We start from the raw sequence: 24,740 nt of genomic DNA, 5'->3' as shown, positions 1-24,740 counted from the left end.
CCTTATGTTGTTGTTCTCTTCCTCAGCATCCATTAGAATTGACACAAAGTTTGTTGAAACACATAATGCTGTGGCGATTTAGTAACCTGAGGTAAAGAGAACATGCTAAAACAATAGTTCCCAGGTGAATGATGTTACAGGCGGAGAAACGGTGCATGGTTTAGGGCGAGATTCCCCTGTAATTATTGGCTACCTTACAAAAGGAGGTGCTACTAATGCCGGCTTACGCAAAACTAAAAAGACTACAAACTACTTTCACTAGGCGCTGAGTAAAGGCGGCGATTTTTCACAGTAATTTTTAAAAAATGGATCTTGCCAAAAGTTGATCATGCTAAACAAGGATTTTATAAAGACCAACAAATACTGCGTAGTTCCTACACTAAAGGAACTCACGAATTAGACGAAGATGTGAACTGGTAAAATACAGCGGCTCCAAGTACAGTGAGAGGTTCAGAAGAGAACTCGTTTCTACTGCAGGAGGAAGTTCGGAGCACCGGAAAACGCGCACCCACAACATTCCAGAACAGACGAGCGTTCTTAACTCCTGCGCCGGAAACCCAGCGGCCAAAGGTCACGCAAAAGCCTCCGCAGCGTCCCCTCCATTGCCCGGCCGACCGGAAGTGGCGCCTGCGCCTGCGCAGTGTGCGCTTACCGTGGAATCGTACCCCGGCCTAGCCAGGTGCCTCCGAGCCGCCGTAGTGCTTGTGCGAGCGGGTTGGCGAGGAATGGAGCCGGTGGGCGGTGGCGGCGACCGCTGCGGCTCCTCCTCCGCAGACCCTCGGAGCACCTTTGTGTTGAGTAACCTAGCGGAGGTGGTGGAGCGTGTGCTCACCTTCCTGCCCGCCAAGGCGTTGCTGCGGGTGGCTGGGTGAGGAGAGGGGAGGCGGGAAGCTGACCTGTGGGCATTCCCCGGGCTGGCGTGGTGGGAAGACACCTTCTGGACTTAAGAGCTCCCACGTCTGTCCTGAGGGAACCCCCACCTATGAAGTGCCCTTGCTGTAGTGTTCCGGGAACTTTTTCTGAGTGCGAAGTTCCCCCTGAGGTTTTTTTCCACGTTCGGCTCTTCGGCCGAACCAGCACCCACACACCTACCTCACATGCGGACGTTGGATCCTGCAGGGATCTCCAGCTGCCACGCTAGCGGGTGGGTGGGGGGTGGTCTTTGAGCCACGGAAGAGGTGAATGCCTACGACCATTTTTGCATTTGCGTCCCCAGTGTGTGCCGCTTGTGGAGGGAGTGTGTTCGCAGAGTGTTGCGGACCCATCGAAGTGTGACCTGGATCTCCGCGGGCCTGGCGGAGGCCGGCCACCTGGAGGGGCATTGCTTGGTCCGCGTGGTAGCAGAGGAGCTTGAGGCAAGTAAGAAGGGGTGTCTGCAGTCAGTTGCAGGGTTGGTGGGTCAGCCTTTGGGAATCGAAATTTGAAAATCCCAGTATTGTATGTGTCCTTGTTTTTGTTGAAGAACATTTTCTTGTGCCAGTGAAAAGCCCTTTGTAATAAACGATAGCTTTAGTGACTGTACGGTAAGGGCATGGGGTAATTTATTTGACTATTCATCAGATGTTAGCTATTTTAATAAAGCTTCACAGACCCTTTCCCTTGAAGCAAGTGGTTTTCGTCTCTGTTTTGCAGGTAATGCAATTGAGTGTCTCTTGCTCAGTGCTACACACTGGAAAGCCAAGAAACAAAACTTATTCCCAAGTATTTCAACGCCTGCCCTGTACTACTTACTATCTCTGGGCCCCCTTTTCAAAAGGTGCGCCAGTAAGTGGGAGGTAAAAACGTGGACTGTGAAGTTAGACAGTGAGATTGATATCTCACTAGGGTGTGAAAGAGAGCCCTTTGAGAGTAAATTGTCAACCTGATACTTTAATCACTCTCTGTACTTGAGTATGTATAATGTACAAACAAGAAAATTCTACATAAACACAATGCAGCCATCAAAATCGGGAAACTGTAGTTGATGTATTTTTTTTCCATCAGATAGTCTCAGACTCCATTCAGTTTGTCAGTTGCCCCAGTAATGTTCTTCATAACAAAAGGATTCAGTGGGGAATTCTTTTACCAATCAGTCACTTTAAATAAAGTTCAGATTTTTTGGTCTGGAACAGTTTCTCAAGCTTTTCTTGACTTTCCCAGTCTTGATACTTAGGAATATTAGAAGCTAGTTGTTTTGTAGAGCATACATAAACTGGTTATGTCTGAGGTTTATTCAATTCAGATTATGTTTCTTTGGCAAGAATTGCACAGAAGTGGTGTTTGCTCTTCTTATGGCCTTCTTTCAGGTAGCATATGGCTTTCATTTGTCTCATTACTGAGGAGATTATCTTAAATTACTTGATTTGCTTGGTATCTGTCAGGTGTCTTTACTGTAAAATTAGTTTCCTGCTGTAATGAGTGTTTTGTGGAGAAATACTTTGAAACTGTTTGAGTCCTCTTTCAGTTTAATCACTTATATTTGTAAATACTCTTGGTCTGTTATTCAAGGGTACATCTGTTACTATCAGTATTTATATTGGTGTTCAAATTATCCCCAGTTTGATGAGTGGGAGCCCCTTCAGGCTGTCTTCATTGTCTTCCAGAGATGACTCCATCATCTTTGAACACTTGCCTGGTTTCTGGCACAGTGTGGTTTAAGCTTGTCAAGTGCTGTCTGCTTCAGTCTAAAATTGATGTTTTCTCCAAGAAACCTTGGTTCCTTTAAGTGGAGAATGGTATTTAGAAGCTAAAATCTGGACTTTAAGTGTACTCTTAGCTCTTGAGAGATTTACTGCTTTAAAGCCCAGTCAATGGGCAGAACCAAGGAGTGTATATATGTATTTATAGTCATCCCTTTGGATCTACTGTGTATTTGTTCTAGGATAACCCCATCCCTACTCCCCACCATCCACATTTGGAAATCCTTGGATACTCAAGTTCGTTATGTAAAGGATATAGTATTTGCAGATAACCTATGTATATCCATCTATATTTTCAGTAATCTTCAGATTACTTAATACCCAATACAATGGAAACGCCACATAGTTTATACTGTATTGTTAGCGAATAATGAAAATAATGTTAGAGAATAATGAAAATTTTGTGCATGTGCAGTACAGATTAACTTTTTTCTCTTGAGTATTTTTCAACCATGATTGGTGTCCCTGAACTCAGAATCCACAGATGTGGGTGCCGAATGTAACATGCCTATGTATGTATATACATCTCTTGCCCATTTACAACCATATTTCTATCCATCTATATCTGGAAACTCATGAGTTTCTTTTTTTTGGAGGGTGGAACTGGGGATTGAACCTAGGGGTGTGTTGCCACTGAGCTATATCCCAAGACCTTTTTATTTTTTACTTTGAGGCAGGGTCTCACTCAGTTGCTGAGGGTTTTGAGTTGCTGCGGCTGGTCTCCAAGTTGTGGTAGTCCTGCCTCAGCCTCCTGAATTGCTGGGATTACAGGCATGCACCACTGCACTTGGCACATAATCCAACATAGGATTCTTTCTATCTTTCTGCTCATATTTGTACCTCCCTTTTGGACAATGAAAAACTTGGCTCTCATCTTTCTTATTATATTTAGATAGCAGATGAGTGCCCCATATGTGACTGATGGTCTGTTTCCGGTTTCTTTCTTTTCTTTTTTTTTTAATATGTTTTTAGTTATACATGGGCACAGTATGTTTATTTTGTTTATTTATTTTTATGTGGTGCTGAGGATCGAACCCAGGGTCTCACACGTAAGAGGCGAGTGCTGTACTGCTAAGCCACAACCCCAGCCCCTGTTTCTTGTTTCTTTGTGTCAATTTTCACCTTAACTTTTTGGGCTCTGGGACCCAGACCCAGGGAGCTGGTCAGTGTACAAAGGCAGACTTGTTGGAAAACTTTCTTTTCTGACACTTTGGTCCAAATCCTGCTCTTTCCAGGTTTGTTGTTTGGAAAAACTTGGAAGTTCAAGCAAAAACTTTTCCACAGAAATGTTCTTTGGAGCTTCATTTATAATGCAGGAAATTAAAAACAACCTAATGTTAATCTAATAAATGAAGTCATTACGTGATGAACTTCAAGGTTCATTTAATGATAAAACAAAATGTTAATGAAAGTGAAAACACAGATTACTAAATTATGTTTAGTTAATCTGTATTATTAAAAACAAAAAGGAAGAGTAATAAGCTCCAAAATGTTAGCATAAGTTTCCTTTGGGATTAGAATTGAGATTTTTTTTCCATGCTTTTTTAAACTTTGTGTGGTTTTCAACTTTTTACCATGGCAGGCATTATTTTTATATGAGAATTAGGGAAATTCAGCAGTTGCTTTTCAGGGGGACTAAAAAAGACAGAATCATAACATCTCAGGACTAGACTTCAAATATTTGTCTAAATAGAAAACTTGAAGCCTAAAAACTTTGTGAGGGTTATTCTGCTGGCATATGGCAGAGGCAGTACTAAGCCCTAACCCTCTTGGGCCTTTTCCTAGGTATCACAGACTGAAATGCCCTGACGACCAGAAAGGCAGTTAAAGTGGAGTAGTGGCTCAGAGGAGTAGTAAGGCCATAGCAGGTCTTTCTGTCAGGAGGCATGCAGTCTGTGTTGTTAGAATGCTCTGATTTTCAAAAGAATGTGGAAATCCTCATTTTATCCAGAAATTTTGTGGAATTTTAAATTTTGGCAACCATTTTGCAGTTTTTAAAAGACGCCATGGGGACCAAGGAATGTATATTTATAGGTTATATCCAGCCTGGAGGCTACCACAGGTCATCATGCTTAGTATCTTATAAGTTTATCTATCTGGAATCTACTCTGAACTTACCAAATTACAATGAATCAACTTTTTTCCCCATCTGACCAATAATGAAACTTTATTATAAACTGAGTATTTTATTCTGATGGTTTTCACACACACACAAAAGGAAAATATCTTCATCCTTTCTTTTAATTCAACCACGTCTGTAATGTGAAGTTTAGTGAAAAATCAATGAATATAAATAAGCAAGCCCTGCTTGTAGAGGAGTTAGGACACAAATAAGGATCCCAAGTACTGAGGGAGTCTAGGAGCAGACTAAGACAGGAAGAGAGCTGCAGGGGACCTGGGGAAATGGGCATGTCTGATAATAGGAAACTAAGGGTCCTTCAAGGAAGCTTGAAGGTGGGGCTAGATATGAGGAAAGCCTGGACTATTTGACATGCTAGGCAGCAAGGAGAGGAGTAATAGAGCAGCATCACACCTTCTGTCTGGTGAAAGGTTTCTGTTAAAGCAGGTGGTATCTTTTGCTGGTACTTAAGAGTTTAAATTACCATTATAAAAATGAACTTGAGGGCTGGCATGGATTTGACTTCAAGAAGTAATTAGGTGCTCAGTAAAATGATCTTCAAATGTAAGGGCTAGAGTGAAGAATGAGAAGTAGATGAACTCAGAACCAAACATTGCCCTAAAGGAAGGGAAGGTGGGGGGGGCATCAATAGTTTGGACCAGGGAGATACCATGAAAGTGGTCACAGATTATGGGATTCAATTTGATTTTTTGTTTTCTTTGCAGAATGTTCGTATCTTACCACAGACAGTTCTCTACATGGCTGATTCAGAAACTTTTATTAGTCTAGAAGAGTGTCGTGGCCATAAGAGAGGTAAGTATCAAAAGAAAAAGCCCCCCACTCCCATTTCACTCTGTACCTTCTTTATGGAGTTACTTATGACTTTGCCTATGCAAGGCTTTTAGTGTGCTGGCTTATCAGGTCCCTTTTACCTTTTACCTACAGATCCTGTAGGTAATTGTGTGTTCTTGGCTTGCTAAGAGAAAAAGCAGACGAAGCATCCATGATGGGCACATTGAGGCCCAGAGTTTGACTTAGACAATGGTTTATCATTGTCTAATTTGACTCTGCAGTCATGGTAGTTCTGCTGTAACAACAGCTAAATGAAGAGGTACAGTAAACAGCAAGCCTCAAATTTAGCTGCAACTGTTAAATTTTATGTCACTGGGCCAAGAGCAGTATATAAACAAATGTCAAAAACCAACTAGTAATGCTAAAGGTCAGATTTAGAGTTTAAAATATAAAGCAGGAGCCAAAGTGGAGAAACCTTTTGTTTTAATTGAAGCTTTTAGGCTTTCTTTTAAATCATTCTCTTGTCAAATATTTGCCTTTTTTTTTTAATATTGTCAGATTTAAATGTAAATGGATGATATCTAATAATTTTGCTACTATATTATTACAGCAAGGAAAAGAACTACTATGGAAACCGCATTGGCACTTGAGAAGCTATTCCCAAAACAATGCCAAGTCCTTGGGATTGTGGCCCCAGGAATTGTAGGTGAGAGAAATTGGCAACTCGATGATTTCTTACTTGCTTTAAGTGGGGTCCTATAGAGTGGTGAATTATTTGTAGGTGAAAAGCACATTATTCTTTCTGGTCATTCAAAATACAATAAAGTTGGTCATATTTGCCATGGTTTTAGATTTGACTTAAGTTTGTTGTAGTTAGTAATTCAAGTCTCAGTGCTGCTACCTGTATAAAACAAATATAATGCATCTCTTTTCAATAGCCATTCATTAGAGGGAATGTTTGATCACTGAATTTTTGCTGTTTTTATTGTTGTTGTTGTTATGATTGTTCTTTTCTGTAGGTAATGGGGGAAAGAGAGTCTGTTGAGGCAGTACAGGTATAGTGGCTAAGATACATACCTACTTGGATTCCAGTGGTACTGCTTAGTATCTGTGGCACTTTGAGCAAGTTATCTGACTTCTGTAGGGCTTTATTTACCCATCAATGAAATGGGATGATGATGGTGGTGATAGAACCATCCCTGGAATATTGTGAGGATTCAATGAATTAATACATGTAGTGCATTTAAAAAGAGATGTGCAGTAAGCAAATGTTAGCTATTATTGTTTTCTTTGTTCTGACTTGGTAGTACCTAGTACTCTTTAACTGGCCTCTTTTTCTAGTTGTTGACCGACCTTTATTTTTTTACATGCGGTGCTGAGAATTGAACCCAGTGCTTCCTCACACATGCCAGGCAGGTGCGCTACCAACTGAGCCTCAGCCCCAGCTCTCCTTAATTTGGCATTTTTAATCTTCACTGAAAACTTTTTTTCTTTGTGGACCTGGGATTGAACCCAGGGCTTCCCGTGTTTGGCAAGCACTCCACCACTGAGCTATATCTGCAGCTCCAAAAGATTTTTGCTATAAATTTGGGAATCTTGTATAATGAAACAAAGAATTTCAAGTGTTTAGAAATGAATAGGGTAAATACATAGTTGATAGGGACTGTTTCATCACCTCCCCACTACTGTACTATTATTCTGTCCACCCACTCAGGCATGTCATTTCTGATTGGATTAAGGAAACGATAGCAGTGACCCTAGTTTTCTTCAGACCTTTGAATTGTCCTTAAATGATTGATCATTTCTTTACCATTACTGGTTACTAATAAATACAGAATCATAGCTCTTTTTCCTTGCATCATTTTCTTGGTCTCCCCTCTGTATCTACTGTGGCTTCTCTAAACATACAAGTTTTTCCTTTTTAAAATTTCTGCTGAGGGGGATAGGGGAGGAGAGAGAGGGTAGGGCCAGACCTGGGTGACACTCTCCCTTGTGAGCCTTGTACTTACTCGGCATTAGTTTTGATTTGTGTTTCTCATCCCCCTAAGTTCTCCTGTGATCTTGATGTCAGGACAGTGCCATTTCAGCTCCTTTAGTCAGGGCTTGGTCTCTTATATCTTCTTGGTTCCCTATTACCCTTTTTACTGTTTCTGATTCCCCTACAGCTGGTGCTTTCTTTGCGTCAGTTCCTCATGTGCCTGAACAAAGTTTCCACCAAGATAATTTTTCTTAGGTCACTGTACAGTGATTGTTTCTAAAATAGCCATGATAGTTACTAGTCTCATCTTCCTTCCTTATGGTTGGAAAATTTTCAAGTTTGAGAAAAATCTGTTCATTTTTTACAGGTGCATATGTTACTATTCCACAGATAAACTTTACCTACAGTCAAATGTAAAATCTTTAGTTTAAAATTTATTGAGTTTTGACAAATTTATGCCCTTCTGTAATCAACCCACTAGTCAAGATAGGAAATACTTCCACCACCTGGGAGAGTTTCTTCTCATTTCCTGTTAATTCCTGCCTTTGAAAACCTATTTTGATTTTTGTGACTGTAGGTTAGTCACATAAATCACATAAATGGACGTGATCTCTTTTGTGTTTTATCTTTCACTCAGTATAAATATTTTTAACAATGTGTTTTTGAGATTTGTTTGTTATGTTAATCAGTAATTCTTTAAAAAAATTTCTCAAGTAGCATTCTATTATATAAAGTAGATCATGATTTGTTTTCTCATTCTCTTTTTGATGAACATTGTTATAATTTCCAGTTCCTAAGTATTATGAATGAAGTTGTTAAGAACATTTGCCTTTGTGTATAGGTCTTAAAATTCTTCTTAGGCAGTCACCAAGAAGTGGAATTAGGAGGATCTTAGTGTTGATGTAAATTTAACTTAAAAGGAAACACCAGTTTTCCAAACCAGTGATGTATGAGAGTTCCATTTGCTCCATATCCCAATAGTCATGATTCTTGTTAATTTTAGCCATTATAGTGGGCATGAAGAGGCTTATGATAGTTATAATTTAAATTTTTCTAATGACTAATTATGCTGAGAACTTTTTCATGAGTTTATGGGCTATTTCTATGTCAGTTTTTGTGAAATGTCTTTTACTGATTTTTTTTTTATTGGCATGTTTGTCTTATTGAGTTATAGGAGCTCTTTATATAGTTTGAGTCCTCTAACAGGTGTAGGTATTATAAATGTTTTCTCCTGGTCTGTGGCTTTTTATTGTCTTAACAGTTTCTTTTGATGAGCAGAAAACTTTAGTTAAGTTCAGTTTATCAATATTTTTCTTTCATGGTTAATTTTTTAAATGTCCTTTGTAAGAAATCTTTGTCTCTCTCAGATTTACAAAGGTGTTTAATCTCATGTTTTATTCTATAAACTGTATAGTTTTAGCTTTAATATTTAGTTCTGTGGCCTAACTTGAGTTAATTTTATATTTGTTTGTAACGTAGGTGTTTAAAGTTAGTTTTTTCCCCATGTTTGTGTAGTTATTCTGTCACCATGTCTTTGAGAGTTTTCTTTCCTTATTATGTTGTCTTGGCAACTTTGTCAAAAATAATTTGTTAGAAATAATTGAGCCAGGGCTGGAGTTGTAGCTCAGTGGTAGAGCACTTGCCTAGCATGTGTGAGGCACTGGGTTTGATCCTCAGCACCACATAAAAATAAATACAGGTATTGTGTTTATCTACAAGTAAAATTTTAAAAAATAATAATTGAGCCTGATTTTGGGTTGTATTCTCTTCCCTCAATCTATTTTCTATCCTTAAACCAAATAATATCATCTGGATTCTTGTAGACATCAGTGTTCTTGTTAAGGATTATTTGGCTTTCTGGGTCCTTTGCATTTTCACGTGCATTTTCAGTATATCAATTTCTACAAAAGAGTCTTGTTATTTTAATTCAGATTGTTTTGCAGTCTTCTAAACACATATAAAAAATTGCTCTTACATTTTGATATTTTCCGTGGAACAAAGGGCCTTATCATAAATTCTGAATTTTTGTTTTCATGTATTTAATTCAGAATATATTTTGTGGGTTTGGTTTGATTTGGAAATTTTCTCTTTGAGTATATATATTTTTTCATTTTGCCCTAAATTTGGTTAATTTGGTTTGTGATATGCTTAACACTTTTTTTTTGTAGTTAAAGATGGACAGAATGCCTTTATTTTATTTGTTTATGTTTATGTGGTGCTGAGGATCGAACCTAATGTCTCATGCAAGCTAGGCAAGTGCTCTACCACTGAGCTACAACCCCAGCCAGTTTTTTCTTTTTTCTTTTTTACACTAGTAATAATAATTTGGTATTACACAAAAGAAAAAAAATAAGCACCACGGACTTAACCACTCTATTTATTTTATGAGGTTTGTGTTTATATTTGTGGTGTAGGTAAAACCAGAATATAATTTTCTGTGATTTGTAACTTACTGTATTATGTATTAGTCTGCTAGGGTTGGACAAAATACCACTGTCTGGATGGCTTAAACAACAAATTTATTTTCTCATAGTTTGGAGGCTGGAGGTCCAAGTTCAGCATTAGTTTTTCCTGAAGCTTGCAGACAGCCTTCTTCTCTCTGTTCCTTTTGTATACCTTGTCTTTGTACAGAGTGAGCCTGGTGTCTCTTCCCGTCTTATGAGAACTTTAATCCTGATGGAATAGTGCCTACTCTTATGATCTCATTTAACTTTTACCTCTTTAAAGACCTTATCTCTAAGTACAATCACAAAGGAGAACTTAGGCCTTATATGAATTTGGGGAGGGGGTCGTCTATTACATCTGCCTTTAAAATGCACAGCACATTACAAACATATTTTCAGGTCAGCAGAAACATATCTGGCATCAGTCTTAATGGCTATATTCTGTTGTATATATGAAGCTTTTAATCTAAATACTAAGGTAGGGCATTTAGGTTTTTTCCCTTTTACTTTCTGTTAATTCTATGATAAAAATAGTTGTGCATACATATACTTTACATAATTAGCAAATTTCTTTGGGATAAATTTTTAAAAGTGCAATCTGTATACGGGGTAAAAATGGGAGTTCATAACCCACTTGAATCAAATGTATGAAATATGATATGTCAAGAGCTTTGTAATGTTTTGAACAACCAATAAAAAGAAGGTAAATTTAAAAAAAAGTGGGTTTACTATGAAAATGTATTTGCTACTCAACTTTTTGTTTTGAAAAACTTAAAGCCTGTGGAAAAGTAGCATGATAGAATGAATACATAGTAATCACCCTTGTATCCTCCATTGAAAAAATTTTTGCAACATTTGTTTTTTCTTTGTTTATAAAAACCATTTATTTCTGAGCCATTTGAGAGTAAGTTATAGACATCATGACATTACACCCTAAAAACACCAAAGCTGAGCATAATTTACCCCCAATAGTGGTTATTTAGCTTGGCATTTGTATTAGTGACTTAAACTGCAGTTATCTAGGTGGGGTTGGTCAATTTACATTGTTACCAAATCAAATTCTGTTTTTATTGAATCTGTTCTCAAAACTGCAATTTTTTCCCCTAGTAACTCCAATGGGAACAGGTAGCAATCGACCTCAGGAAATAGAAATTGGAGAATCTGGTTTTGCTCTATTGTTTCCTCAAATTGAAGGAATAAAAATACAGCCCTTTCATTTTACTAAAGATCCAAAGAACTTAACACTTGAAAGACATCAACTTACTGAAGTAGGTAAGTTACTGTTATTTATTGTTAATTGTTTTGTTGGTTAACTTTGTTTTAATTTTGGCTTGTTGGTGGATATTAGTTTCCCTTAAGAGAATCCAAATGTGGCACTTATCCCAGCAGGAATGAAAAAAAAAAAAATGTGTAGCAACAAAGAGAAGATTTGGTTGGTTTAGTAATGGGGGGGGGGGCGGGGGGGGGCGCGGCCGGGGGAGGACTAGCCACATTAAGACTAGTTTTTACAACTACCCCTGACAATGTAAAAAGGCCAAAACACAAAATTTGGGCATCAGCAACTAAGACTAGCAGCTATGAGCAGCAGGCCATTTAATTGGAGGATGGTAGACATATATAGGAAGAGTATGGAAAGTTTAAACAGCCAGCTCTGTGAGGCAGGGTAGTGTAGCTATTGAGAATTCAGTTTTTTATCTGCCCTAGTTCTGCTATTGTCCAGGCTTTTAGGATGAGTTTCTTAACTTTTCTAAACCTGTTTACTTTTCCATAAAGTGAAAATAACTACAGAGTTATGGGGATTAAATGAATGACTATGTAAAGCACGAGGGCCTGAAGAGAAGGGAATCAGCTGGAGGAAATTAGCAAATGATTAGATCTAAGGGAGTAGAGAGACTGGGGGACTTAGTGATAACTTCTGAATTTTGTATCTAGGAGATAGGGACAGTGGTGATTCAGAGAGCAGATGTAGGGAACTCTGGGACAGAAGCAGCAAGATGTGGGAGAAACAATTAGGAAATTCAGACCCCCTCTGAAACACTTGTTTTGGCTTTTGATTTAATGTTTTTTCTAAAGGCTTTCTGGCCATCTTTTTGCTTCCTTTGTCTGGAGGAGTGGTATGCCTCCCTGGGCAGTTCTTTCTCCTCTGTTATCCTGGGTACCTTGGGAATCTTCAGTGGGGTTCTTATACGTAGCCCTGGTTGAAGCTAGAATCCTCATTTTGTCAGTTCACAAGAAAGCCAAAATCTTGAGCAGAAGAAAGCATCCATTTTATGATAAAATTGTAATATTTGTTAAACCATGTTTGCTTTGTGGACCAAATATAGGAGTGAGGACACAGCCCCAGGTTTATCCTGCTTGGTGATGCTTTCATATACTGTCCTTTTCTGAGCTACTTGCTGTGATCAGTTTGAGCCAAGGCATCATTTTCATCCTTTGGGAAACTGAAGCGTTGCCTAGATTGGGATGGTAATTTCTGTTCTCTCATGCTGTCTTATGTCCTGCTTTTATGTGTTTCTAAATTTGGACCATCTCAATTAGACAAGGAGTGAGTGAGTGGCTGGAGGCTGTGATGTGGGGCCTGGGTTACTGAACCAGATACCTGGGGCCAGATCCTTTTCTGTCTTTTATGACACTGGAAGCATTCTGTTCATATCAGTGTCCCTCAAAGTTTTTCTGTAAGGGGCCAGATAGTAAATGTTTTAGGTTTTGCCAGCCAGATAGTCTTAGGTGCATCCATTCAGCTCTGCTGTGGGAGTGCAAATGCAGTTGGCAGTGCGTAGAAGAATGGCTGTGCTCAGATGAAGTTCTGTTTATAGAGAGAGAGAGGATGTGGGCTGGATTTGGCCTATGGACTTAGTTTGTCTTCACTTACTTTATTGTATATAACTGCAGCGACTATAAGATGTCCTGTGAAAGGCTCACAATAAGCAAAGGGACTAAATTCTCTTATAAAACTGGCAATGGCCCTGAAGACAAGGGATCTTGTGTTTGATTTAATTATAGTTCTACTAGCTAGACCCTGCATATAGGAGATGACATAATCTGACCTAGTGTCATAGTACATATAATTTTATACACATACTGTTATATTCTTTTTGGAGGAATCTTACCAGAATGTGCATTAAGAGAGTAGGTGTAGATTGTTGTAAGGTCTGTTTGATATTCTGTGTTAAAATTAGTCTCTGGAATGAGAAGTGGGGGCAAAACCCACAATTGATAATCTTAAGGATGCAAAAACTATCTTAGTAAAATTTCATAAAAAGCAGTTTGTGGAGCTAGAGTTATGGCTCAGTGGTAGAGCGCTTGCCTAGCAAGTGTGAGGCACTGGGTTTAATTCTCAGGAGCACATATAAATAAATAAAAAATAAAGGTGCATTAACTAAAAAATATTTTTGGAAAATTTGAAAAAAGAAAAACTGAGTATATGCTGCGGGTAAGCTTCTGTTTGTGATGACATTGTCCCGGCCTTCTGGACCTCCCAGTCAGCAGGGCAGGCTGAATGAATGAAAAACCATACTGCCAGATAGAAGCACAGATGTGCTAGAAAACATACAACCAGGGGGCTTAATAGACTTAATAGAACCTTGGGAAGATGGAAAGGAGGCTTGGGTAAGAAGGAGTATGAGTATCGTGGGTGGTTTTTATATTCTTTGCTGGTTGCTGACAAAAAACCAGCAAGATAGCCAAGAGATCAAAGAATGAAATAGAAAAACCTGGTAATTCCCGTGAGGGTGTAGAAGTGAGTTCCTACAGCTCAGTTGGGAAACCTAAAGAATATCCTGCCTGGGAGGCGTGAGAGGAGGGGTCTGTGATGGAAGCTGAACCCATAGACAGAGGCCAGTCAGGAAGGCCAAAGGAGGACTGTTGGGAAGCTAGGAGTCTCAACACAGGAATGGCATGATCAGAAATGTCTCTGGAAAATGCCGCTGTGGCTGTAGGGTGCTGGTCGTTGTAGAGGAGCATAGGAGTGGATGCAGGATGAGTTCAGTTTGCTTTGTAGTGTACATATTTCAAAACATTGTCTTGTTCATAATAGCTATATATTCACATTAAATTTTTTAAAAATCAGATGCAGGAAAACAGGATGCTGTTGTATTGGTTAAGGCAAGAAGAAGTGGCATTTTGGGCAAGGGTAGTAGTGGGTGGAGTTGAAGAGAAGTAGATCAATTCCAGAGACGGTTCAGAGGTGAATGGATGGCATGTGGTGACTGATTCAATATTTGACGTTGAGAATAAGAGAAGTGGCATTGATCTCATCTAGGTTTTTGGCTGAATACAGTTTCACAGTAAAGAACGGACTAGAAGGTGCAGTTTGGAGGAATCAAGTTATTAAAAGTTGTTTTGAGGGGCTGGGGATGTGGCTCAAGCGGTAGCATGTTTGCCTGGCATGCGCGTGGTGCTGGGTTCAATCCTCAGCACCACATATAAATAAAGATGTTGTGTCCGCCGAAAAACTAAAGAATAAATATTTAAAAAAACAAAAAACTTCTCTCTCTCTAAAAAAAAAAAAAAGTTGTTTTGAACATGTTGAATTTGAGATGGAGATAGTAAGTAGACAGTTGACTGTCAGAGCTCAGGAGAGTGGTCTGGATGCAGGATGCAAATTTGAGAACCATCAGGTGATGAATGGTAACTGAAGCAAAGGGGACTGACCGGCTTCAGTGATGTGAAGCTGGGAGGGAAGGCACTCATCAGTGTGTTGACGGCCCTGGGCTTACTGAGGTAATATTTCTGTCATATCCCTCTCTTTTGCACTGAAGACTTTATTGAGACTACTCAGTAAGTAGATTAATTTCCTAACTTTTCTTTGAATAGCCATGACATTATCTTGGGCTAGTCACTTCTCTGGGGTTATCAATTTTGTTTGTAAAATAAGATTAGACCCGTGATCCAGAGGCATTTTCTAACTGAAAATCTGTTTTATAATTTTTTTTCTTCTCTCAGAATTTGCTAGGCTGGTCTATAATAGAAAAAAAAAGACCCTTTAGTAGTGATCTGTGAGACCCGGTATTATGAAATAACATCATCCTTTCATTATCCAAATCAGTGATTTATTGTGTAGAGAATTAGAAATGACCCAGAGGCAGTTTCCCAGAATCATTATTTGATTTTGGTAATTAGTCATTTTCCTACCCCCATATTTTGTTGAACAAGCCTTATTTCTAGTAACCTCACCTTTGGTCTATCAAGATGGAAGTCATGTGGCCAAATCAAATGGAAACACGAGTGTGGTTAGGTTTTGGATTTCTTTCCTGTCCCAGAAGCCACTCTTTTGATAATGCTGTTGAATTTCTAATTGATGTTCTATAAACAAGGTGCCAGAGGCTCAAGTGAAACCCTGGGAGGGAGCTTTGGGAGCCCAAACACAGCCTGATTCCTAGGACTCTGCCGCCCCCTGTTGCCAGCTGCTTTTAGTCCATATGCCACAGGTCAAACCTGTTCCTGTTTTCCAAAGGCTAATCCACCTTCACTCCCACCTATTCCCTGCAGTAGGTGGACAGATCCTGTATTTCTATGGTATAGTAGTTTCCCAAGGCTGCTGTAACAAAGTACCTTGATGACTTAAAACACCACAGATTTATTCTGTCACATTTAAGCAGTCAGAAGTCTGAAATCAAGGTATCAGTAGCGCCCCACTCCTGGAGGCTCTCGGGGCAAATTTGATGTCTCTTTCTGCTTTTATAGCCGCTGTCATTTCTTATGGTTGCGTCACTGCAGTTTCTACTTCTGTGGTCACATTGCCTCCTCCTCTGTCTCTCTCCTTTGTCTTTTATTTTAAGGGCACTTGTCACTGGACTTAAGTGTCCACCTGGATAATTCAGATGATCTCATTTCAAGATCCTTAGTGAGGTTGAAAAGATTCTTTTTCCAAAAAGAGGCTCACATTGATAGATTGGGTTTAAGGTGGATATACACTGTAGGGAGTACCATTTACACCACTACATGTAGTTGGTGTGTTTTGTCTGTAATTTCTTTGGCTCTTTAAATTCCTCAGCTGATAATCCTACTGTTCTCTGCAAACCAGTGTCCCTTTCATTTCAGGTGGTGGTCTGTTTGGAACCAGCTGTGTCCACAGAGAGCTGCTGTTCAGTACATAATTGCTTTCTTACTTGTTAGGTATTGATTGTATTATTTTCAAATAGGTTTTCTAATGAAAAAAAAATAATTGCAGCTAAGAATTCGAGTTAGTATTTAAAAGTTTGTAAAAAATGGGAAACTTGACAGCTGAAGCACTAAATTGCACTTCATTAGGAGTGCCAGTAATTAGTAGTAGCATTTCATTTTGCAAGATGTATAAGATAATTCCTCTTCTAAGGCTGTTTTTAATTATTGCTTTTTGTTTCTCTGCAGGTCTTCTAGATAACCCTGAACTTCGCGTGGTCCTCGTCTTTGGCTATAATTGCTGCAAGGTGGGAGCCAGTAATTACCTGCAGCGAGTAGTCAGCACTTTCAGTGATATGAATATCATCTTGGCTGGAGGCCAGGTGGACAACCTGTCATCATTTACTTCTGAAAAGTAAGCTTTCTGTGCTTCTGATTTCTTCTGTGAACGAAGGGAAATGGTCTCAGGTTTTCATTACTGTAGACTTAGATTAAGGGGCTTACTCAACATAATTCTGCTTATAGTTGAAGAATTAAACATAACTTGTATTGTCCTTTAAGAATGTCTTCTTAGTTGGACTCACATTCTTCTTAAATTGATTTTCAGCATTGCCTGTTGATCAGCTCTGGCACTCTGTGACCTCAGTATATGCCATTTCTGCATAACAAGAAATCATAAATTAAGTTAAAATAAAATAAAAGCAAAGGCATTTTTCCCCCAAGTACAGAATAGATTTGCTAATCAGGGACACAGGTTCAATTAGAAACCAGACAAATGTTTGGTTTTTAAGGGGAAAGAGGACTAGGTTTTTAAAGGGAAACGTGGAGGAATGGGGTGAGGCCAAGTAACTTGTTTTGAACAATTTTTAATTGACTCTGCTACTCAAGTTGTTTTCAGTGACTTTAGATTGATGTTGGGGTCTGTCCACATGTTAAGTATAAGGGGCTGTTGCAAGAATATCATCAATAAGCAGTCTTTCGAAACAGACAGCTAGGTAGTCTAAGCTCCATGACTGGAAAATGTTGTAGGCAGGATAACAAATACTAGTCTAGGGTCTTATGTTCTTTTCAGACAGCATTGTTTGGAGGCTATAAAGATTGAGGCAAACTGCAGCCTTTCAGTGTGTTCAAGGCTCACAGAGGAATTCTCTTGAGCAAACAATAGCCATTTTATTTCCACACTTTCTCTGTTTTTCTTTCTTTAAAAGGACACATATGGTTAAAGTGTATTTTCAGGGCAGAACTTCTCAGACAGAGCCTCTAATATGTTCAGTGTTTTAGAAATCTTCTGGTGTTAGGGATGTGGGGTGGAATAACATCTGTGGCAGTTCTCAAATCTATTTGGTCACAAAACCTTTTCTCCATGGAACATCTTGCAGGTATTTTATTGGTTTTCAACATATAATTTTAGAAATTCTGTACCAGTTTGAAAGGTTGTTTCAAGTTTGAAAATTGATTTTATTACTAAAACTTTTACTTTCAGAGATAGAAATATCCTATCTCTGGATCCATTATTTCCTTCCCAATCTTGTTTCATTTTGTTGCTGCACAAGGGTCTCTATTTCAAATTTGAGTTTGAGCTATGGACATGTTTCTGAAAGCAGTAACATGAGCTCCTACTCCACCCCCAATGCCATCTCTAAACACTAGTATTTATTCCTCACTGTATTTGTGTTTAGTATTTGGATCCTGGAATGGTGACACAGGACAAAGAGTAATATACATCATCCCAGTTACAGGGTCTCTCCTGGTAGCCTCCATTGATGTACCAGGGAAAGTAAACAGCTAAGTCCAATGTCCCTGGACTGCAAGTGAGAAAGAAAGTACATTAAATTTTAGACAGTAGGATAACAAATACTAGACTTTACATACATCTGAATCTCAGTGGCACTATCTATTTTCCCTCTTCCCTAGATTTTCTTCTTTGCTATTACCTTTAAACTGTAAATAACCAATGGTGATTTAACATCTATTTCAGATTTATAAATCTATTGGTGTGGCTATTTTTATCATCTATTTTTTATACCAATATGGGAAATAAGCCCTCTAAAATAATTACACCTCACACATTAATTTTAATGTACTCTTTGTTCTCTGTCAGTGGCTAAGAGAGTCCATAAATGCTCCATCTTAACAGCGAGCGAATAACCCAACCTGCCTCAGCCCCCCAAAAGATAAATAATTGAGGCAAGAGAGTGACAACATGTATTACAATTGTATGCCAAAGAGGAAATGTGACAAAAAGGAACCTAAAAAGAAGATGGAGGGGCTGGGGTTGTAGTTCAGTGGTTGAGCGATTGCCTTGCATGTGTGAGGAATTGGGTTCAATACTCAGCACCACATAAAATAAATAAATAAATAAATAAATAAAAACAAAGATGATCAACTAAAAACAATAAAAAAATTAAAAAAAGAAGATGGACTCTGCCTCTTTCAAACTGGTTTTGCACAGGCTGTTCTTAATATCTTCTTAATCTTTGAGTCTGGTTTCCTACTAGCCCAGTGAATCTTAACCATTTTGTAGATTCATATGTTGATAAAATGATAGAAATGTAAGGCATTTACTTTGTTTTCCCCCAGTGGGTGTTCACTATCTATACTTTGTAACTCTTGACACTATCTATATTTTATAACTCTGATATTTTCTAAGGATGAAATTTCATTTAAAAAAAAAAAAAGTGCCAGGTAAGTAAAGACAATGCAGAAGTCTTTATGATCAGACTAAGCCAAATTCTAGGCTCAAAATAAGTATTTGTTTACACAACAAACATAAAGCTAAGACTTCTGGAGTATTAACTTTTAAAATTCCATGATTATTTTTAATTATTTAAAATTAAGTTTTAAAATTCCATGATTATTTTTAAATACATCTCTTTCAGAATTTGACAGGTGGTAGGGAAGAATACCACAGTGTAAATCATACCAAGAAGCTTCACTAACTAGGTTTCTAAATGAGAAAATATTGGTGAATGTGCATGACATATCTTTGTATTTGTGGCTGAAAAGGACAGCTGCTTACTTCTTGATCTGCCTTCAACAATCTAACATACCACAATGTTAGTCTTTGACCAAGCAGAGGCTGCTAAAGGTAGCAGTGTCTCTCCCTCAGTGCATCATAGGGGTTTTCTTCTATACTTTAGGTATTTCATGATACATTGCCCCTCTTCTATTTTTTCAGGAACCCCCTGGATATTGATGCCACAGGCGTGGCTGGACTGTCATTTAGTGGGCACCGAATCCAGAGTGCCACAGTGCTTCTTAATGAGGATGTCAATGATGAGAAGACTGCTGAGGCGGCCATGCAGCGCCTCAAAGCAGCCAACATTCCAGAACAGAATACCATTGGCTTCATGTTTGCATGCGTTGGCAGGGGCTTTCAGTATTATAGAGCCAAAGGGAATGTCGAGGCTGATGCATTTAGGAAGTTTTTTCCTAATGTACCCTTGTTTGGCTTCTTTGGAAATGGAGAAATTGGATGTGACCGGATAGTCACTGGGAACTTTATATTGAGAAAATGTAACGAGGTAAAGGATGATGATCTGTTTCACAGCTATACAACAATAATGGCACTGATTCACCTGGGGTCATCTAAATAAAGCCATCTTTAAAGTGGCTTTTGCAGTATTCAAAGTATTGACTTTCAACTTCTGCCTTTTCCACAAAATGGAAATTTGGGATATGTATATTTCAAAAAAAGAACTTTAGCTCTGTCTGTTCTGTAGCTTTGATAGATGTTCTGAGATCACATTTGGGTAATTTTTAATATATTAGATGAAGGACAACTTTGTACACAACACACACCACGAGTTGAAAGCTTTGCGTTGGGCACAAGCAAAGAAGTTGTGGCTGTGTTCACCTGTCGAAGCTGCTGTATAAGGTGACTTTCAATATAGTCTTCCTGCAAGGAATGATCAAAGGGTGATTCACCAGTGAGATAAAGATTTAAGGCATTCTGCATCTACCTCTTTGTATTAGTAAATGATCTTTTAGCAGAATCTGGAAGATATTTTTTTTTCCTCCCTTAATATCAGAGAAAAATGAAATGGGTTGAGAAATTTTTCTGCTTTCCAATTTTACCAGTTTTCCCCCCCAGATACTGTAATAATATAATTACTTTTTTTACTTATGATAAAAATTTAACTTTGTTTTGATACTCTAAAAGTTGCTCAGTCAGATAAAATTGTTTAGAGACTTTTATAAATAAAACTATTTTCCTTAATAAAGAAATTCCAAGAGAAGAAATTTTTCTCATATAGTGTCGTATAGCTAATTGGCAGACCAGAAAATTCTATCAATCACCTTATTTTGATTTTATACCAATAAAACATACCTTATAAACTCATTCAGATACTTTTCTGTATTTCAAAAGCAAACTAATCCTTTGTAAATGAAAAGCTGGAATGTAGGTATTTGTTAGCTGGTCAGTCCTATCATTCAAGTTTGAATTTCTGACACACAAATATTTGAGAGGAACAGAGAATACCAGTATCCCCTTAATATCCATTCTTACCTTTTTTTCTATCACAGTGATAGAAACAAACATTTTGGGCATGTCTCTCCCAGAACAAAGACTACATTTCTCAGTGTCTCTTGCAGGTATAATTGTTTTTTGGCCGATGAACATGATGGGAAATGATTCCCTTTTTCTGCTTCTTTCTCTATCTTGTTTGAAATGTATATCTGGTCATGAACCATCTTGGATGCTGCCAAGGAGGCAATACCCCATTGTGGAAGAAAACCAGACAGAGATTCTGGGTCCCTGTATACCTTTGTTGAAGTACCTCCATAGCAGACCTGACCTGCCTGACTCCAGACTGATTGTTTTACAAAATAGAAATCAGCTTGCTTAAGCAGCCTTCCTCTTCCATCCCTAGCGCTTTACTGTATATGATCTTATAAAGTGAGATAAATGACATGGCATTTTTGTAATGATTAGGGATTTTAACAGGACAGTAATAAGTAAAATCAAATGTATTAACATTGTTCCTGATTTTCTGTCACTTTTCTCCCAACTTTTTACCTCATCGTTTTTTCTCTTGCTATTTATGTGTATAATACTTAAAAGGTTCCTTTATTTTATGAGTATTTTAAATATTCCTGAAGAGTTAGTTCCTTTTGGAGTTCCAGAAAAGTCCAAAGAAAAGTTTGATTGAGAGTTTTTTTTAATCTGTATTTCTCTTTAGCCATTTGTTAACTTTTCTATTTATTAACTTTTCTGTTATTTGACACTGATATGTATTATCAGTTAGCTAGTAACTCCAAAATCCTAGTCCTTGAATATGCTTAAGTAGAAACATAGACAAATATTTTAGAAATCTTGTTCCTGATATGAATCAGAATTGGTTGAATAATAGAGGAAGGAGGATTTTAAAAACTGAAATTATTAATAAAATAGGCATGAGAATTACATGGATTTTTTTTTAAATTAATACTCATAAAATGTTTTGCTACTTCTCAAAGGAGAATCTGCCACAGGATAACTTGCTAAATATCTGACATTGTTTTGGGGTTTCTTTTAATAGGTTAGCCTTTTGGCACTTGTCAGAGACAATAAAATCATTCAATCACATGGTTGTAATCTTAGTACAAAGTAAAAAGGGGAGAACTTGACCCAATAGAAGTAATAGTATATCTCGATAACAAAAGCCATCCTTTCTGCATCTCAGAGGCTATGAGGTTGTATGGAAGTAATTTAACTAAAGTCAGAGCTATATTACAGTTTTGAAAGATCTGTCCTACAAGCAAGCATTAAAGAGTAATTACTGAAATTTCTTGAGATGGCAAACCATTGTAGCCACTAGTGAAACTGCAAAAATGATCACATAAAAAAAAAAAAAAGACATAAAGGTGAATCCTTACTGTCTTCACATGCTGAGCTGTCTTAAGATCAGATGATATGATGGTTTATTTAATCAAGACACTTAAAAACACAGATTTCTTATACTTTGAAAACAAAATCATTTGTGGGGCTGTAGTTTGCTTTATAAAAGGCTGCATCAAGGAACATATTTCCATTCCCTTTGGTCCAAGTAGAATGAAAACTCTTTAACAGCCAAATAGAAATAGGAGGAGGAGGGAAGGTGGATCTGGGGATATACCCTGTGGAATGATATAACAATAGGTTGTTTCACTACTGTTTTTTCAATTTTGCTTAAAATTAAAGGATCATCTCAACCCATGAAGCCAGAGAGCAAAAGATTTGCCATGATTTACACTGCACATTTAACAAAAAATAAACGTGCAAAGAATTATATTGCAAGAATAAATTTACAAATCTAGAACTTTCTATGTTATCTGAAGAACCTTTCAAGTAAAAATATAATTGCTTTTGTCATACCCATATGGTCTGGTCCAAGTTAGCATTGCCATAAAATCAGTTTTAAGGGAAACAGAAGACCCCAAATTCCCCTGATGGTAAATCATGAGATTCCATGATTGATTTGATTTTTCAGTTGTAAAAACTGAGTATGAGTCGGCTTAATGAAAATGTTAAATGAAATCTGTAATAACATCTTTGTTTGATGAACAAAATTAATATATATGTAGAGTGTACTAGAAAGCTATTTTAATGTGGACCCTATATAGGTTAGGATAAGTAGTCAAGTATTTATGTTATTTTTATTGTATATATTTCACTTCTGCCCTGTGCCACAACTGAAGACTAGTTACTAGAATGTATGCAACTGTAAACACTGGCAGAAGCCAATAAATGTCTTTTAATGTTTTGGTGCTAAGAGTTACATGGAGTTTTTCATTTTTTAACTTTTTTTAATCAAAGTTTTTAATCTCTAATGACATCACAGCCAGTGAGATTGGTTAATATTGGTTTTAAATGCAAATGATCAGATTGTGGAGAATTTTGAGACAGTCTTAACCTTTTTCTAATTCTGACTAAACAAAATCCAATCACCATACATTTGGTTCTTAATGAATATACTCTGTTCAAAGTCATGTCATGATACTAGAATTACAGATGGGATTAACACACAATTCACTTGAGTTACACCAGCAAAATCATGGATTAGGAAGCTCCCAACTCATTCCCCCAAAGAAACAACAAAAACAAGCAACTGTCTGAACCAACTTTGTTAGAGCTCTGGAAAATAGTCAAGAGGTTCATTGCAATCAAGAGAATGCCCAACTAAAAAACCATCTTCAAAATGGTAGGAAAATTTTGTGACTTTTATTTTTTCCCCCCACCCCAGGCATAGTGATTGACAGTCTCATTCTTGAAGCAGTAAAAATCCAGTTTCCATCCATAAAATTGAAGATGTGGAATAGACCTTATTTACAAATTATTGGAAACATTTTTTAACTTGTCTGTTCAACATGTGAAGGATTGACCCAAGGTCTTTATTTTACCTTACTTGGAAGGTAGGAACTGCTTTAAGAACTATAAGGATATACTGATGCCTGGGTCAAGATATTGTGGGTAGAGATTTAAAATGGACCAGCTAGGCCCAGAGGAGAAGCTGGAATGAGGCTTTGAGAATTAGGACATTGAGAAGCAGTCGTGTACAAGAACAATTTAGAATGTCACACATGCCTAGGAAGACGCTTGCAAAGACCCTAAGCTTTCACGTGTGGTCCATGTTGGAGAACTGCCCTAGCACAGAGTCAGTCTGCAAAAACTAGAACATTTAAGGGAATTTTTGTCAAAGTAGCTGAATGAGAAGAAAGAAACCAGAGACTTGAATGATCACACAAAGAACAGTTTTTGTAAAAATTGCTATCAAAACAACTGGATAAAAGCCTTTAAAAATAAATCAGCCAGCAAATTTTGAGAAAAGGAGAGAGTCTGATGTCTAGAGTTATCATAATGGTGAAATGCTTTTTTCAACTCAGAATTAGGAGGGATACAAAGGAATAGGGAAATAAGGCCCATTCATAGAATCAAGATAACACGCTGTCTCTTACGAAGACATTAAATTTACTAGATAAAAGATTTAGCAGCTCCGGAAGCTGAGACAGGAGGATCATGAGTTCAAAGCCAGCATCCGCGAAAGCAAGATGCTAAGCAACTCAGTGAGACCCTGTCTCTAAATAAAATACAAAAAAAAGGGCTGGGGATGTGGCTCAGTAGTCAGGTGCCCCTGAGTTCAATCCCTAGTACCAAAAAGAAAAAGAAAAAAAATTCTAAAATATAGTCAAGGAGTTAGATGATGATAAATGAACAAAATCAGTTTCAAGAAAAAGGAATTATAAAAAATCAAAATTCTGGAGGAGAAAAATATAAGAAACAATTTTTACTAGACGGATACAGCAGATTTGAATGGGGGAAGAAAAGATGAGCAAACTTTTATAGAGACAATTGAAAACAAGAAATTAAAATATGTGAACCCAGCATAAAGAATAAGAAAGAATGAAGACAAGCAAACAGCATAACAGAGTCGTGGGACACCAGCTGTGTGTGACAGACATACAAACCTAGTTCCAGCTACAAAATATACATTGTTTTCAGGGGCACATCAGTGCTTGTGTTCAGCCACCCTTTACTTAGTAATAGCCCTGAAGCACAAGAATAGTGATGCTGGCAGTTTTATTGCAGTATATTATTATATTTGTACTATTACAAATATATATTATAAATATATATGTGCACTTTTATACACACACACGCACTGGTG

General features: G+C 37.7%; 2 protein-coding genes across 16 annotated transcripts in view; one reads left to right on the top strand and one right to left on the bottom strand.

Moving 5' to 3' along the window:
- Window positions 1-689: 689 nt before the first annotated feature.
- On the top strand, window positions 690-22,837 carry Fbxo22 (F-box protein 22). Its single transcript, XM_076851201.1, has 7 exons — window positions 690-868; window positions 1,217-1,355; window positions 5,523-5,610; window positions 6,200-6,295; window positions 11,119-11,283; window positions 16,363-16,528; window positions 19,292-22,837. The coding sequence occupies exons 1-7, from the start codon at window positions 726-728 to the stop codon at window positions 19,707-19,709; spliced, it is 1,215 nt and encodes a 404-aa protein (XP_076707316.1). The 5' UTR covers window positions 690-725; the 3' UTR covers window positions 19,710-22,837.
- The window catches only part of Nrg4 (neuregulin 4), a 205,220-nt gene continuing 191,345 nt past the window's right edge, over window positions 10,866-24,740 (bottom strand). For all 15 annotated transcript variants that reach the window (XR_013155375.1, XM_076851185.2, XM_076851186.2 and 12 more), the window contains one exon: window positions 10,866-16,771. Coding sequence is in view for 14 of the 15 variants with exons in the window: in XM_076851185.2 (XP_076707300.1) it covers window positions 16,734-16,771 (38 nt within the window). In the remaining variant the exon portion in view is untranslated. The remainder of the gene's footprint in view (window positions 16,772-24,740) is intronic.

The sequence above is a fragment of the Callospermophilus lateralis genome, chromosome 3 (assembly GCF_048772815.1).
Source record: "Callospermophilus lateralis isolate mCalLat2 chromosome 3, mCalLat2.hap1, whole genome shotgun sequence".
Classification (NCBI taxonomy): Eukaryota; Metazoa; Chordata; class Mammalia; order Rodentia; family Sciuridae; genus Callospermophilus; species Callospermophilus lateralis.
This window is presented reverse-complemented; position numbering and strand designations above follow the sequence as displayed.